At 43.9% G+C, this 14347-nt stretch overlaps 1 protein-coding gene across 1 annotated transcript; it reads left to right on the top strand.

Moving 5' to 3' along the window:
• Positions 1-646: 646 nt before the first annotated feature.
• CRABP1 (cellular retinoic acid binding protein 1) lies at positions 647-13845 on the top strand. The gene is made up of 4 exons (XM_006261341.4): positions 647-811; positions 899-1077; positions 3579-3692; positions 13509-13845. The coding sequence occupies exons 1-4, from the start codon at positions 742-744 to the stop codon at positions 13557-13559; spliced, it is 414 nt and encodes a 137-aa protein (XP_006261403.1). The 5' UTR covers positions 647-741; the 3' UTR covers positions 13560-13845.
• Positions 13846-14347: the final 502 nt, after the last annotated feature.

Below are 14347 nucleotides of genomic sequence, written 5' to 3'. Positions count from 1 at the left end.
ATGGTAGATTTGCAGCTTACAGACTAACCAAAGAACGTATATATGTATGTACCACATATGTGTATGTAGAGATAGGTAGGAAGACAGCTAAACAGACAGGCAGACAGATAGACACTGATATACAGCATAAGCACTGCCAGGTGTAGCTCACTACATCAGCCGAAGTGCCCCTGGCACCCTGGTGGCAGCCATTCAACCCTTCCTGCCTGACCAGAGCCTTTTCTTGAACCCCAGCAGAGCCTTGCCGCCTGCCAACCTGTCTCTCTCTCACCCTGGCCAGGTGAGTGGCGCCCTGCACTAGCCAGGCCATGGGGGCCCAGGCTGAGGGGCTCCCTGCTTCTCGCCTGCCCTGGGAGGGGGCACAGCTTCGTCCGCTGCCCCCGGGGCCCATTTCAGGCACCGGGTCGACCCCCCGACCCTGGCCGCTGGGCGCGGGGTGCCCTCAGGCCCGGCGGAGCTGCCCAAGGTCCCTCGCCCCGAGCGTGGGGACAATAGCCAGGGCAGGGGGGCTTCTCCGGGACGCCGCTGCCCAGCTGCGGGGCGGCAGTGATGGATGGCGGGCGGGGGGCACGGACGGCTGCGGCTGCCTGGCCCCCGGGGAGCGCGGCGGGGGCGGGGAAGAGGCAGCGGGGGGACGGGACTCGCTCACTCGGCGGCGCCGCGTCCGCCCCGCTCACAAGGTGCCCGCGCCGCCACCAGCCCGACAGCCGCCCCCACGGACCGCACCGGACCAGCCCCGCCATGCCCAGCTTTGCCGGCACCTGGAAGATGAAGAGCAGCGAGAACTTCGACGAGCTCCTCAAGGCGCTGGGTAAGGGCGGGCGGGCGGGCGGGCGGGCGGGCGCGGGGAGCCGGGCGCGGGGAGCCGGGCTGACTGACACCCGCTGCCGCCCGCCAGGTGTGAACGCCATGCTGCGCAAGGTGGCCGTGGCCGCCGCCTCCAAGCCGCACGTGGAGATCCGCCAGGACGGCGACCGCTTCTACATCAAGACGTCCACCACGGTGCGCACCACCGAGATCAGCTTCACCGTGGGCCAGAGCTTCGAGGAGGAGACTGTGGACGGCCGCAAGTGCCGGGTAGGACCGGGCGGGGCGGGACCGCGCCGGGGAGCCCTGCTCCGTGCCCGGGGCTGCCTCCCCCTCCCCGGGGGACAGCGCCCGCCGGCGGACCGCGGGAGCGGGAGCGGGGAGCGGGGCCGGGCCGGGCTGTCCTGCTCGGGGGCAGCAGCCGCCAGCCCCCCCCCCGGGCTTGCCCGGTAGGTCTCTGCACGCCCGGGCCGTGCCTCGGATGCTGCGTGCTGCCGTCTTTGACCCGGCCGCGGAGAGCCCGGCGGGGAAGCCCGCCCCTCCCCTCCCCGCCCCGCCACGCTCCGCCCCGGTGGCCGGAGACCCGGGCTGCCTGTCGCCGCTCCCGGCTCGGGGCTGCCGTGCGCCGCTGCAGGGCGGCACTGGACGGCGGAGGAGCCGGAGTGCTGGGGGCGGCGAGGGACACGGGAACGGCGGGGAAAACCCGGCCATGCCCTGTCCGCTCACCCGCTCCGCAGCCGTGTGCCGGGACACTGGGATACCTACGGCTGACCCAGGCAGGGCAGTTCTTCTGACCGACTGGGTCTTACACGCTTTGCAGCCATGTGAAAGCGCCAGGTGCCAGGTGCCAGGCCGTGCAGCGGTCGGTCACGGTGTGTGGGTGAAAGGCGGGTTCTGGTAGTCCCAGGTTTGCTACCCTTTACTCCTACTGAGTAGCTCTTGCAGTCTCTGATCACCTCTCTCTGATCAGAGGAAATACCGGCAGCCTAAGGCACCGCTGTGGGTGAGTAAGGGTGAATCAGAGTCCGGCCCCACATAAGGAGTCGTATTTTAAAAGAAGACAAAACAGTGTCAGAACAATGCATTGGGAAAAGTGTCATTTCTGATCATCCCTGGACCAGTGTCTGAGATCATTGGCATCAGTGCAAATTCAGTCATCCCATGGTCTTCAGAACAGTTACTCTGAATATAAACTGATATACCTGGAGGCCCCATCCTCAGGGATACTGAATAGCAGCAATTCCCATTGAATTTCTAGGATGAAAAAAAAAGAGCAGGATTAAATAATTCACAAAGTAGCTCTGGTTTTGTTAATATTATTCCCCTTGCAAGAATAAAATTTGGATTTGATCATGCATAATGTACACAACATTTGTATTTGATCACATTTTTAGGAGAAAATGTCTGACTAAATCTGGAAAAACAATAATTATCGCTGTATGCTTCAAAAGTTGGCAAAATCTAAAAAATGTGTTTTGTGATGGAGTAAATTTTTTCCATGTGGTGTGAAATTATTTATAGTTGGGTCTCATGAGCAAGCTATACTGCTAAACTACATGTGTAAAACTGAGATGTGGCTACAGTGCAGAAAGTGACAGGTAGTAAAATAGCAATTTGAAATGTAGTGTGAAGTACCTGGCAAAGTAGTTGAATGGTTATAGATTCTGAAATACTTTATGGGGGGAAGAGGGTCTTGTTCTGCAGTCTAAATTAATCTATTGTTCACACAAACAAAGAGGGGTTCAGTGTATTTGGAATGAAAGACATGGCATCTGCAACTTTGCTTTTTGGAATGGCACATTGGTTTTCAAAGGCTATCTTTTTGAAGGATTCACTTTCCTTATAAAGGGAATGGCTAATTTTTATACCAAAGACAAGTTTTTCTTTTGGATACGCTAGGAATTATTGACTTTAATTTTTCATCATCATAGGCTAACGAATGTTTCCCATGTGCTAGTTGTAAAGTAATTACTCATACATTCATTATAAGACATCCATCTGCACAGCTGTTCCACTGCATTGTGAAACAATAATTTAGCAGGCAGATGAAAAGCAGCAGAAAGCCTGCTTGTGAAAACAGTTTGATATCCTATGATTTCTCACTTCAGAATGGTTTTATACTAATTATTTCAAATGAAAAAAATACACCCTGGCAATATAAAATGTCCATCTCCAGACCCACAGTCTTAAGAAAAGGATAACACCAGATTGCTAGTAAAGCTTCTTTAATATAGTCGTGTTGTGCTCTGGCTTGTATGTTTAATGTGCAGTTAACTTGGAACAGTGCCATTTAAAAGTTATAAGTGGTAAATATGCATTATTTATAAGCACAAAGCATTACATGTGATTCTAGCTGCTTTTATGTTAAAGGAGTTACAAAGGGATAAATAGCATGTCAAATCATCCCAAACCTTTATAAAGATGCCTGAGAATATAGATACTACAGAATAACATGTTAATAAGTTACATTTCTCATCATTAAGCATTTTATGAGAATTGGAGGCCTTTTAGTTTGGATGACTGAAAATAAATTAAAATGCTGCATTAGTAGTTTCCCATGTTATTAATCTACCTTACGGCAAAACAGCCACCAAAACTTTAATTTTGGTTTGACCACTTTCTGTTGATGTGTTTTCTCTCTTTGCTATTATCTTCCATGTGTTGCTTCTTTACTGCAGCAATTATTCTCCATAGTGCTCATTGTTGTCTCCCTGCCTCATGCTGCCAGGGAAAATAATTAATGTTACTACTAATGGTTTTCTTGCCCGCAGAGTTTGGCCACTTGGGAGAATGAAAACAAGATCTATTGCAAACAAACCCTTATTGAGGGAGATGGTCCTAAAACATACTGGACTCGGGAATTATCTAACGATGAGCTGATTTTGGTAAGAACCTTTAGCCTTTCTAGTGCATAAGTTACACTAATGACTTTTGTTGCTATTTTGTGCGACTGTTACTTTTTCAGTATGAAACATGCTGTTTATATTAAACGCAACTGAAAAACCACAATTCTCCTATCTGCTAAAGTACAGGTAGCACACAAGGTTTTTTAAATTGTTGCTCTCAAAGAACTTTGCCAAATATGTGTGAGTTTTTATCATTCATATTGTATTGCTGTACCTACCTCTGCACATGTAGTGGTCAAATTAACACAAGTGGGTAAATCCTATTGTGTAAATCTGAAACTCCAATAAGTTCAGTTGAGTAATACCAGATTTTCTGCAGTCAAAATGAGATCAGAGAGTTTGACCTCATTTCTGCAGAATTGCCCACTTCAACTTACCAGAAAAGTACCCTTTTCCTTTTCCTTTTTCAGCACATGCATAAAGTGTTACTTCTTACACACAGTCACGTGGTGTGGGACAACTGGGAATATGGCATACTGTTAACATGATCTAATCTTATTTAGTTAAGCAGGAACCTCTGCCACCTTCCCTCAGTCTCTTCTCATCTCTAAATCCAGTTCAGAGTTGCCCCCTGTTTTCAGAGTCCCCTGGACTCTCATCTTCCTTATTTCTACACATTCAGTCCTGGCTATCCCTCTGCCCAATCCTCTGACACACTGCACACTTGAGCAGGAATACATCAGCAGTTCTGCCGCACTGGAACTGGTTCTCTGCATTTGAGCCAGTGAGTCACATTCAGACTATTTATTTACACTGCTCTCATCTCCATTAGTATTGAGTTCCCTTCTATGAATCTACGCAGCTGCAACTGTGATCAGTAACTGGCTAGAGGCATTGCCACTTTAACTTAGTTACAAATACAACAATTCAGTTTGTGGCCAGATCTTCTGAACTGCTTGGGTATGTCAGTTCACACTGGGTAAATGTAGCTGTCTATCCCATAATGCCTCAGCAGGGAAGACATGCTGTGGGGACTGGAGCAAGATAGGATATATTTTATTCAGAACACTTGTGTATTTGTCCTTCTGCATGTTCCCACACAATGTCCAGTGTTCTGCAGAGCGGTTAGGAGGAGAGAGAAAAAGACCCAAAATAAACGATGTGAAAACAGAAAACTTTTAGAATGATAATATTATTCCAGACATCAGGGAATAGTGCATCTACTTTCTAGAAATGGGCTTGATGCTATTAATGAAATCACATTGGCTTCCATAAATTTGAATGCTCAAATTCTTGATAATTTCTCTGCTAAGCTGCAGTCATCTTTATTTTATCCATATAGTTTAGGAGGCATGGCACCTTAATCCATGTCATGCCTTGCGCATGCATGTGTATGTACACACACACACACACACACACACACACACACACACACACACAAAGGTAGGTATACTATTTTATACATTATATACATGTAATTGCCCTGAGCAACAGTTCTTCTCCAGCCTCGTATTTATGACTGACTCACAAGGCGTTTTTGGAGTTTGTCATTTAAGCAACAAGCTAATGAGGTGGCTGCTGAACCAAGGCCAACTTCTTCAAGCCAAGCAGGAGAGCCAATCATAATACCATTGCCTTCTGCACTGCTGACATAAACTGACTTGGCTGGGGAAAGAGAGGAAGGTTTAGTTGGGAAATACAATAGAGATTCATAGATTGTGATGTCAGAAGGACCCCCTGTGATGATCTTGTCTTACTTCTGGATAAAACAAGTTGTAAGGCTTCTCTGAATTAATTCCTGTTTGAATTAGGGTATATCCTAGAGCTCCCTCCCCAACCCCTTAATTTAAGTCTTTTCAGAGATAGATATCTATCCACAATCTTGTTCAGTTTCAGTAGTTAGTTATTTTCACAGTTGATTATTTACCCCTTATGTCTGGTCTGAAAGTATAGCTTCAACTTCCAGCCATTATATCTTCTTCCATCTTGTGTCTGCTGTGCCAAGGAACTGCCTCTGATCAAATTTCTGTTTCCCATGTAGATACTTACAGGCACCAATCCCTTCAATCTCTGACCACTTTTCTAAGTTAAACTGAGAGAGCATCTTGTGTCTTTCCCTGTAAGGCAGGTTTTTCTGTCCTTTAACCATTTTCATTCCTCTTCTCTGAACCATGTCCAGTTTATAAACATCTTTCTTGAATTGTGGTCACCATAACTGGACACAGTATTCCACTAGTAGTCATGCCATTGCCAAAAATAGAGGGCTATGACCTCCCTCATCCTATTTGAGATTTCCCTGTCTGTGGATCCAAAGATCACATTAGCCCTTTTGGCCACAGCATCTCTGGAAGCTCATGTTCTGCTGATTATTCACCATGAACTCTAGTTCTTGTAAGAGTCACTGCTTCCCAGGATAGGATCTCCTTTCCTGTAAGTATGATCTATGGTTTTTGTTCTCAGATGTCCGAATATACACTTGGCTGCATTAAAATACATGTTTACTTCTTTTCAGCTTACAAAAGTGATCCTGATCACTCTGTATCAGTGACCTGTCCTCATTATTTAGCATTTAAAAGGTAGTATTCTTTCCCATCTCTGAAACACAGTAATCTTTGCTTTGTTTCACCAGCAGGACACAGTGTACTCTCCCACTGGATAAAAAATTTCAAGTCTTGGAGGGGGTTTGACAACTCAGTTCCTGTTGCATTTAATGGGGCTCCTTCTCTACCCAAGACCAACTCTCTGAAAATCCTAACTTCATTTCAGCTGCTGCTACATGTCTGCTGAAGTCAGATGAAGCTTATGGTCAAAATAGAAGTAAACTGAGGGAAGAATCTAAACTTTGCTAGGTTGGGGTCTGGATGGGGAAGAGGATTGAGGCAGTAGGCAGGGGGTAAAGAATGGGTTTTGCTCTGCTAGTTCTGGCTGCATAAATCTTGGAACCTTGCCATGTAATTTCAGTGTAATAGGCTGCAGCATACGAAGGGTCTATTTAGATTATGACACTTCCCTAGTGGAAGAATAGATTTTCTTTCCAACACAGTATGTTAAATAAAACATATTTATTATTGCCACATTTTAAAAATAAATAATATAGGATTGTCATGACTACAGTTGAGCTAAAATGGAAACCATATTGTTAGGTAATGAAATTATTTCTCTTATTGCATCCCAAGAGAAGTAGTTCATTATATTCTCCAGAGGTGCTATCTTTAGAGCATTACCCCTGGGTCATATGATGGCCTCTCTCACATAGACACCAGGTATGAACTCATTACTAAGCTGGCTAAGATGATTTCTTTGTCTCCAGGTATAACCATTAGCCTGTCTCCACCCTTCTTCTGATGACAGCTGCATTATTTCACATGACTGAATTTACTGTCCTCTCCATTCTTATAGTGCCGGCATTTTTAATGTTTATTTCTGAGTGAGTAGAAAAAGAAAAGGCTCTTGCAGCGTTAGGTTATTCCTCCCTTAGCTTGAAGAGAACTAATCATGTCACCAGGGTGTCAGGTTCTTTCTGGTCTGTCATTGTTCACAAAAACTGCCCTTTGATTGCAGGCTGGATGCTCAGAGCTTCAGGGCATTCTGGGCCCAAATACCTCTCCCGTGTGCCACTTGGCCCTTGAAAAGGTACAGCTACATTGTCTGAAGCCCAAACCTTTTTGCTATATCCACGCAAGTAGTCCCACTGATTGAATTCAAAATGGGTCAAGCTGTATGCTTCGACTCCTGAAAAGAAATCCTTCACTGGGGGTTGGCTTTCTCCCACATGATGGGAGAAGGGATTTTACTGAGTGTTAGTTTCTACCTTTTTCTTCTAAGGAGGCTGTTTCATAGGTGTGGGTTGGGAGTAGGCAGCTCCACACTGGACTGAAATTTACCCTGGGGCATCAACTTAACCAATAATGATTCCCAGCTTCAAAGTTCCTCTCAAGATTTTCTCCTTGCTCCCTTGCAGACATTGCTTGGGCAAAGGGATGCAATCTGAAGCAGAAGTAGCTTTTTCACAGAGCTCCCTTTGGGGAGGAGACTGTTGTTTAAAAAAAGGCTATAAATACCAGCTGCAGCAAGAGGCAATATGGTTAAGCTGGAACCAAGCTGGTAGGAAGCAGAGTGGGAGTTAGGAGAAATCTCCACAAAAGTGTCTTTAGCTTCTTGCCACAGGTTTTTACTATGGAAATGACCAGCCCAGTGACTGAGACTGCTCCCATGAGCTGAGCCGGCAGGATTTGTGCCTTGCTGTAGTAGAACTGTCTCTCCAGTCCTCTTAGAGAAGAGACAGCTTTGAGTTACTTGCATTAAAGCATGATACATTCTACTACCAAGATGATTCTTCTTGTCTACTATGTTTCTAATACAGATTATATTTGCTCTCTGTTTACTCTGTTGCTCCTTTTCTTATGACAACTCAGGGAACTTATTTTTTGTAAACTAAAAACTGGTTCTATGGGTTTAGCGACCCACCTCCTACAGCTCCCCTTTTTTGTATAGTTATGGTAGCCTATTTTAAAAACTGTAAAGCTGTTTTCTCCAATCCTGTTTCTGACTGTCTTGTGGGAAGCTCGGTGGTGCAGTCTCAGTTCTTTGTGCTGTTCCTGTTCTCCCTCAGAATTGTTAGTGTAGAGTTGCTTATTAGTGACAGACTTCTGATGCTGTTTGGGGATTTTTGTTTTGTCTTTCTAAAGCATTTATTGATTTGTGTTTTCCAGTAAGTTTTAATAAAAATGTCTATAAAGAGTTACATAGGCTCTGCCAACCAAGGTGCAGGTAAGAGTGCAGCTACATTGCAATTCAGATTTGCTTATTTTGACAGCATAAACTTTAGGATTATAACAAAGGACCATCATTTTACACGCACCAGAATTCTTCTTACTGGAGTTACTTCAGATTTATAACAATGTAACCAAGTTCAGAATCTAACCCAACAAATGCATACACTTCATATACTGACCTAAAATGAAGATTTAGGGCTCTGGTTACTTTAAAATTAGGTCTTTTCCCCTTCACTTCTAATTTTGATTCTATAGTCTTTATAGCTTTATAGCAATATTAATGAACTGTCAATCACTCGTGCATATTAAGAGGAACAAAGGGTCTGCTCTTCCCCAGAATTAAAGGCTGCTGCCTCCATTCAATTGAGAATAGTTTTTATTCTATTTATCTATGTTCCTGTTTTAATGACTTCTCCCCTTTTGGTGTTCTGTACCACAAATACTATCAGGTAGGCAAATTGTGAAGCAGGGCTTTAAAAACAGCCTCAAACCAAATTTTGCACAGTTCACATATCACACAGGGGTTCTCAGAATCAATTATAGCAAGGGTCAAAGATCAGAACTGCAAGGGGTCTGAAGCAGGGTTTCCACCCCCCTTCCTCTCCCCGGAAAATCCTGCTGTACTCGATTAAAACTGTTGAACTGTGGAGCAGAGATGAATGAGTGAACATTTTTTAAATGATATTGCTGAATTCTGAAATAAAACACAGCAGGTAAGAAGGTCCAAGACTGATCTGGGACAATACTGCACAGCCAAGTGCCAAAGTGTGCAGGCAGGTGTCTTGGGCTTGGATCTTGTTATGAAAAGAATTAAATCTTCCTTTTTAAAACACAAACCAAAAACCTGATTTTAAATAAAATAGTGATCCAGAGGAGGGTCTGCTCCCACTGAAGCACTAAAAACCAAAAAGTAATTCCCTTTCATTTTTTGAAGGGCAGATTGTTTTTGACTGTTTAGACATGTCTTGCTGTGGGTGTACAGTAGGGAGGGAATTTCTATTTTTCTGTGTGGATCCTCAGAAGGTTTTTGGGCATGGCATGTGCTATGCACATAAAAAGAGCCCTCTGCACTGTAGTTATTTGGGGATGCACATTCTCTCCCTCTCGTAAGTTGGTACTGCAGGTCAAGGCATGAGTCACAAAGTCATTTGTGACTATATAGCATGTAGCATAAATATAGCAAAGTAAAATATATATATAAATGATGCTGACCCAACAATTGCTTCTGTGCAAGAGTCCTTCCTGAATGTATCATGTATTTCACTCTGCTCATGGCCACATGGATAGCATGTATAAGGAAGATCCTTTTGAAAAGCTGGTTTACCTGTAGGACTGTCTCTGATAAAGTCCTGATGTAATGTTTATTGGTACTGATGGAAGCCGTTCCATTGATTACTTTTTTGTGGGGCTTTTCATCAGGTCCCCAGTGAACTGGCAGAAGGCAACTTGTTGAATTATCCCATTCTGCAGGATTTTGTTTGCAGTGAGTTACCAGTCACTTTTAGATGTGGTTTGTGACAAGCCAGGTGCAGGACGCTATATGCCATTGTGAAAATAGTACCTTTAAGACGCACCAATTCTGTAGATTTAGATCCAGTACTTTATAAACCTAAAGCTTCAAAGCACCCTGCAAGGTGAGTACAGTCATCATCAAACAAATTTAAAAGGCACCTTTGAAAAGCCCACCCTTTCTCATTAACATAGGGTTCAGATTTGACAGTGCTGGACTCCTATAAAATGCTCTTGGGAGATGTCAGCTCCAGAGCTTGAGCTTCCTGTCCCCTTGAATTATAGGATTCACTCAAGATTTGTTCTGATGAGATTCCTTCCCTGCTGCCGCCAGCCCAGAACTAAAACCTTAAGGACAGATTTAAATAGAGGGATTCTCACCAAATCAATCCCTAATCTCTTAGTCCAAATCTGTATGAATTTCTTAGGAAAGGAGTAGCTAGGTAAAATCCTTCCATCTGAATCTGCCCCTTGGTTTGGGCCTATTGCTGCACTTGCCATTGCAATTTAAAGTGGTTGAGAAGGGCTTATGTTGCCTTTTATTAATTTCTCACGACAGAGGTGCATTTGAGAAATAATATTATATCAGTTGGTCTCATATTTTTAGGATATATTCCTTTAAAGCAGACTTTTAAATATGTTCTGAATTAAAGAGCAATATCCCTGTGATTTTAGGGCTGGTAGCTGTAGCTCTGAGACACAAAGTGTTAGAAAGCCTACAGAAATTACAAAGATTTTCCATCACTGAACAAATTGACCACAATTTCAAGAACTAAAAGAACTAATTATTAGCACTTGAGCATTTGGGTGTGTAGCAATGAGGCTATGCTCCAGGGATGCTACTAATGGACAAAGGAAACACTGCTGTGTAACCCTTTTATAGAAGTGCCCTCGTGGTTGTGTGCATGCTGAGGTTTACTCTAGGTCTGTCTCTGAATTCATTGTTTAGTATTAATTCAGAGAACATACTGGAGGCAATGTGTGCTTCTTCCTTTTATAACTTTTTACCTACATGATATAACATATAAAAGGTAAAAAATGAAGCATATTTCTACAATACATCAGAAGCCACATGGTCTAGTTTGGTTCTTAAGCAAAGGAATGTGTTGCTGTGTTTGAAAAGTGTTGTGTCAGTGTGTAACACTCAGCCATGAGTCTTCTAACTACTATGCAGTGTGTTTGAGCTAGCATGGGTTTGACCTCTTTGCATGGGGAAGAAGAAATCATTAGGAAGAAATGTACATGTAAAGAAAGACTAGAGTTGTGTTACTCAGGGTTTACTCTTGGTGGAGGTTGTGAGTAGGTCTAAGCTGATAATGAAAAAGCTGTCTCTAAATCACTTCTTATACCTGACACTATTCATGACTACTGTTTATTCATTCTGCTTTTCTTTAGTTTCTAACCTCATTTTCCCACTCTCTGCCATGGTTCTCTAACAAGTATTACCAAGAAATCATCCTTCTGATTGCTTCATTACACCATACCCCTTCCCCCAGATTATGTAATGTCATCTTCTTCTGTAAGACATGCACACAGTCTTCTCACAGGATCCACTGGCAACCCAGTGGTTGCATCCTGAGGCTTCTAAGTTGTGTCTGTACTAGTCTATCTTTTTGCTATAGTATTCCCTTTCTGCCTGTGAATACATGGACAATGCAGATTGCACAGGCCTGAGGGGAAGAGTTTGTTCTCTTACAAATCAGTTTTTTGTTTAAATGTTATGACTATTGTTATTTACTGTCTGTAGGCAGCACCCAGGGCCATGGCATCTTTGTGCTCAGCACTGTACAGACTTAAAATAAACATACAGTCTTTGCCTCAAATACCTTCCAATCTAAATAAAGTTGCTGTAGACCAGCATAACAGCCATGAGAGCCCTGTGGGGGTCCAGTCTGTCCCTCATGTCCTTTCTCTGCCACAGCTCTTGCAATTGTTAATAGGGAGCCAGGTTCAGCTGGGTAGGTGCTGTGTCTCCTGGGTAGGGACTGGGAATGATGATGATTATATGGTATTTGGGAGTTGCTTAGGTCCTTTACTGTTAATTTCCAGACATTTTGTTGTGCAAGTTTTTTTTTAAAGCATAGTGTCAGCTCTATATAAAAAAATGGTGCTGATATCTTTGTCACTCCTCACTACCCCTCTGCCATCTCTCCCTTCCTGAGAATACTTAAGGTCAGTGAGGTCAATATAATAATATTAAGCTACACTTTTTTGGCCAAGTCATTTTGAAAAGGTGACAGCCCAAACAAAACAGTGGCATCATTTTTTTTTATAAGTAAAGTGCAGCTGAGTTTTCACAGCACCCTGGGGCTGACCCAGATTCACTTGATTAAATGGAGCTGTATCAGTGTATGCTAGCTAAGGATCCTGCCCAATCCCTTGTTAAAAGGGACCTTGAAAACCAACCTGTTTTGAGTGAAGGAAAACTTTCATTTTCAGTATTTCCTCACTTTTCCATGGTTCCTTCACCTTCTATGGTTTAGCTATCTTTAACTCTATGATCATCAGTTACAGAGTCAGCCCAGCCAGTGTCTGAACTGCAGGCACACACAAACCCATGTGTGCCTATGCCCTCACCTTCCATTAAGTATAATTACTGTTCTCCCTCTGATGTCCTGAATAATCATTATTGTGATACTGATCCAATGGAATTACCAGTTAAGTACTGTTCCATACCACTGAGTGACAGACACTAGGGGACATATTGCCAACTCTATTGAAGTCAGTGGTATAACACCAAGAATGCAGTACATAGGACCTCCATGAACTGGTCAGTTACTGAGGATGGGTGGGGAGCAGGGTGGCTCAAGGGACTGTTAATGGGACATAGAGAGTTCCTAATCACTGAGTCAGTAACTCTCAGATGACCAAAAGTAATATAATGGGAAATTAATTTAGTCTCAGTCAGACACCTCTTGAGTGTAGGTCCACATTACAATCCATCATAAGAACTTGCATATTTAGTATTTGACTCAACAGGGGGTCATGGACTGTCTGGATATTGCATGAAGGTATCTCTCCCTTCAAGGGTAGGATAAAGAGCAATGGAACAGGAACAGTGTCAGGGACATTGCACACAGCCGATGCAGTCTCCAGACAGCAAGGATTGCAATTGGCAAGTGTGGCAAGGCCACTTCATACATGAGCTTTGCAGTCATAGGTTGATAGCTGGTGCAAATCAGCAGAGCTCCATTCTACTTCAGCTACTCTGATTCAGAGACTGCTTTTACATATAAAAGCTACAGCTTATTTCAACTCCTCGCCCCACTCTTGTGTTCTTTTGCAAATGCAGGCCAGGAAGCTGTAGAAGACTTGGGGTTCTAGGCTATTTATCATTCTGACCAAATTCATGTGTCTAGGAAGGAAAGTAACCTACAGCACACCCCCTTCCAAAACCTACTCTTTGAGTTAGACAAAGGTGCAATGTTTTTCCACGCTTTAGTACAGAACACAGGAAATTGAATTTCTGCTCTGTATTACCTAGCACAGTAAAAGGAATATAATAATAAGCAAACTGCATTTAATTTCTGCCCATTACAGCTCTGCAGACTGATTGTTGTTTCTTTTCCAGACTTTTGGTGCCGATGATGTTGTGTGCACGAGAATTTATGTAAGAGAATAAAGAACTTCAGCTTCCTCGCCCCATGGATGCAGTGGAGAATCAAGAGGCAGGCATCGTGCGGAGTTCCTGCATAACAAATATCTGTGTGTGCTGTCACTTATGCAGCATTGTACGTGCCCGTGTGTGTCATATTTGAACCCCTGACTGCCGTTCAGTGTGTTTTGCTTTTGTATAATGAACACTGTTCCTCCCACTTTTATGCCATCACTTTTCCTGTTCACTTCGTATTTTGTAGTTGCCAGTCAGTATAGTTTGGTCAGTTATTAAATTAATTGGGCATAACTCATAGCTGTTTTGTTAGCAGTTTCTGATGAAAATCCCAGCAAAACACTTAGGACAGGATTGGGCCATTGCTGCCCTGTACTGGGGATGGCTTATTGCACTGCTTCTGGGGAGCTTCCTGAAGCAGGGGCAGAACACAAACTACTGCATCTGCCCAAGGAGTGCTCCCCCAGAGCCATGGCTCTGCCTGCTGTCTCCCCACTTGTGCTGGGAGATTAATTAAGGAGCAATCTTTGTGCTCCCTTAGCTGCCAGGACTGCAGTTCAGCTGAGCCATTGTATGCTTCATGCAGTGGGGGAAAGGTCTGTACTCCTGGGCATTCTGTGGACCACTCATAATACAGAGATCTTCTTATGGGCATCAGTAGTCCATTCTGGAACCAATCCAGGAGGATGGGTGAAATTTCATTCCCAGTGTATTTAGTCCTGGAACTCAGATGCCAGATCCAAGCTGGTAATACCCATGCACCAGGATTTCTGAAGGTTTTTTGTCTTTTTTTAAGAATC

The sequence above is a fragment of the Alligator mississippiensis genome, chromosome 11 (genome assembly GCF_030867095.1).
Source record: "Alligator mississippiensis isolate rAllMis1 chromosome 11, rAllMis1, whole genome shotgun sequence".
In the NCBI taxonomy this organism is placed as follows: Eukaryota; Metazoa; Chordata; order Crocodylia; family Alligatoridae; genus Alligator; species Alligator mississippiensis.
Note: the sequence above shows the minus strand (reverse complement) of the source record. Positions and strands in the feature narration are given on the sequence as shown.

Excerpts from the sequence above, each read along its gene's own strand:
- CRABP1 (XM_006261341.4), top strand. The coding sequence starts at position 742 with ATGCCCAGCTTTGCCGGCACCTGGAAGATGAAGAGCAGCGAGAACTTC. Across the intron at positions 1,078-3,578 it reads TGGACGGCCGCAAGTGCCGG|AGTTTGGCCACTTGGGAGAA; the intron begins GTAGGACCGGGC and ends TCTTGCCCGCAG. Across the intron at positions 3,693-13,508 it reads CTAACGATGAGCTGATTTTG|ACTTTTGGTGCCGATGATGT; the intron begins GTAAGAACCTTT and ends TTTCTTTTCCAG.